The sequence below is a fragment of the Chinchilla lanigera genome, unplaced genomic scaffold, assembly GCF_000276665.1.
Source record: "Chinchilla lanigera isolate Chin_1 unplaced genomic scaffold, ChiLan1.0 scaffold00040, whole genome shotgun sequence".
Classification (NCBI taxonomy): domain Eukaryota; kingdom Metazoa; phylum Chordata; class Mammalia; order Rodentia; family Chinchillidae; genus Chinchilla; species Chinchilla lanigera.
This window is the reverse complement of record NW_004955441.1, coordinates 13988514-13990425: the sequence shown is the minus strand read 5'-3', so window position 1 is coordinate 13990425 and position 1912 is coordinate 13988514. Positions and strand designations below refer to the sequence as shown.

Below are 1912 nucleotides of genomic sequence, written 5' to 3'. Positions count from 1 at the left end.
CCCTGAGATCTCCCCATTGTTTGTGTGCCTTGAGGGGAGGTGACACTTGCCTCCTAGGACCTGACAGGGTGGTCAAAACTCACTTTGCTTCTCAGCAGCTAACTGCCACAATCAGGCAGCACTGTATGTCATATTCAGGAAGACAAATGCTCTATAAATAAATTGATTTGGAACAGTCTCAAATATGCATAAACCACAATGCGTTTAAATGTAACTCTCCACTTTTCTCTTACATTCCTTTTCTTTTGAGATAACTTTCTGAGGATTACTTTGGAAAGACTTAGAAGCTGTCAGCATGCAGAGGTGGAACGGTGGGCTGATTCTGAAGCAGAGGCAACACTTTCAAGTAACATGCTCGATAATGGTATTTCATTTGTAGGAAAAAGTTTATTAAATCTCCTCTCTCCCTGCCACCATTACATCATTACATCAGCAAGGACATCGGAAGCGCAGGGTTCTGGTTTTTCATTGGTCCTTCACCTGAAAGGGTCACAGGATTGCCGGTGCCAATTAGCAGAGCACTTAATATGTGACTCAGAGAGATCTCTAGCCTAGCACAGGAAATACTCTGGATGGTGAGAGAAAATGTCTGAGCTGGCTACAGGAGGTTAAATTCCACCGAAGTAGGTACAGATTGCTGTTAACATCAAACATGGTCTTGCTGGGCAGGAAACTGTTCTGGATGGGGGGGGTCTTCCCACTGGATGCGATTTCGCCTAGGCTTACTCAAAATGCTGCTCCCTAGGCTGCAAAAGTTAACATCCCTGTGTTTGGTACCGGGCAATCTTCTAAGGCCTTGCCACGGACTGAGACGATTCTCTCTGGGCTGAGTCTCCCATGAACCTTCCCGAGGAACTGCATTTTGAGGATCACACCCTAGTTCCTCTATAAACCTAGCATCCTCTCCGAGGGCGGGGTCTCAACCTCAACGAGCTATTTGGAGAGGCCATGGCAGAGAATCTCGGACACTGTGGGTTTGGTGACTTCCTGATACATTACTTTTGGCAAGGAAAGCGCAGCTGAAGTACGAAAGGGGGGAGACCCTTTCAGATCAGCCTGCCAGCTGAGCGCCTGCATTCGTCCTTGTCCAGATTTCCACGGGTTCAGCGAGGAAGCGAACCCGCCAACGTGCGGCCTCCACGAGCCCGAGCCCGAGCCCGAGCCCGGAGCGCTAGGCTGAAAAGCAGGGCGTGGGGTAAGTGTTCATCGGCTCTTTCCTCTTTCTTCTTCACTTAGGGTGTTTTCGTCTACCCCTCAGTAGGAGCAGGAGAGCGTTGGTCTGAGCGCGGCAGGGAGGGACTGGTGGAGAAGAAAGCTTCTCCAGCCAAGCGCAAAGCGGGAAACTCTGCCTCCTGGCGCAGTTGCCAGGACAGCGCGGCGCGCGCAGCAACGGCAAGAACCGCACCACGTCCCGGCGGCGGCTGCGATCCAGATGACGCATTGCAGGTACGAACCAGCCAATCAGAGGCCGCCTCAACGATCAGCGCGGTACGCGTTACCTCCGCGATGCTCCTCCGCGCCGCAAAGTAGCGCTCCGCAGGCGCGACCCTATCGGCCTTTTAACGGCCCTAGAGGGAATGAAATCCACTTACGTCACCCTTCCCCCCCTTTCTCTTTATCGCTTGCCTCGTCAAGCAAGTCACTGTGGATAAAGACGTCTTGAGGAGAGTTTGAGAGGAGGGGGCTGGCCGGAACTCGTTTGCGATGTTCCGTTATCTGGCACGCGGCGGAGGGATCCGCGGAGGGAGGTGTTTATGAGCCGCTGGGGGCGGAGGAGGAGAGTTAGTCCGAGTGGAGCGAGCGAGCTGAGCGGTTCGTGTCTGCGTCTCGGAAACCGGTAGCGCTTGCAGCATGGTGAGTGGGTCGCTGAGCTGCGGCGCTTGCCAGTGGGGGAAAGAGGCTGCAGGAAACT

General features: G+C 53.5%; 1 protein-coding gene and 1 long non-coding RNA gene across 2 annotated transcripts in view; one reads left to right on the top strand and one right to left on the bottom strand.

Moving 5' to 3' along the window:
• Window positions 1–367: 367 nt before the first annotated feature.
• LOC106149269 lies at window positions 368–1646 on the bottom strand. Its single transcript, XR_001235326.1, has 2 exons — window positions 1000–1646; window positions 368–480 (listed from the first exon to the last, which is right to left on the bottom strand). It is a non-coding gene; the product is annotated as an uncharacterized LOC106149269 (long non-coding RNA).
• Window positions 1647–1760: 114 nt separating this feature from the next.
• Calm2 (calmodulin 2 (phosphorylase kinase, delta)) overlaps window positions 1761–1912 on the top strand; it is a gene marked incomplete in the record, with an annotated part of 15519 nt that continues 15367 nt past the window's right edge. The window contains 1 exon segment of the mRNA XM_005391051.2: window positions 1761–1854. Within this exon segment, the coding sequence (XP_005391108.2) occupies window positions 1852–1854 (3 nt within the window).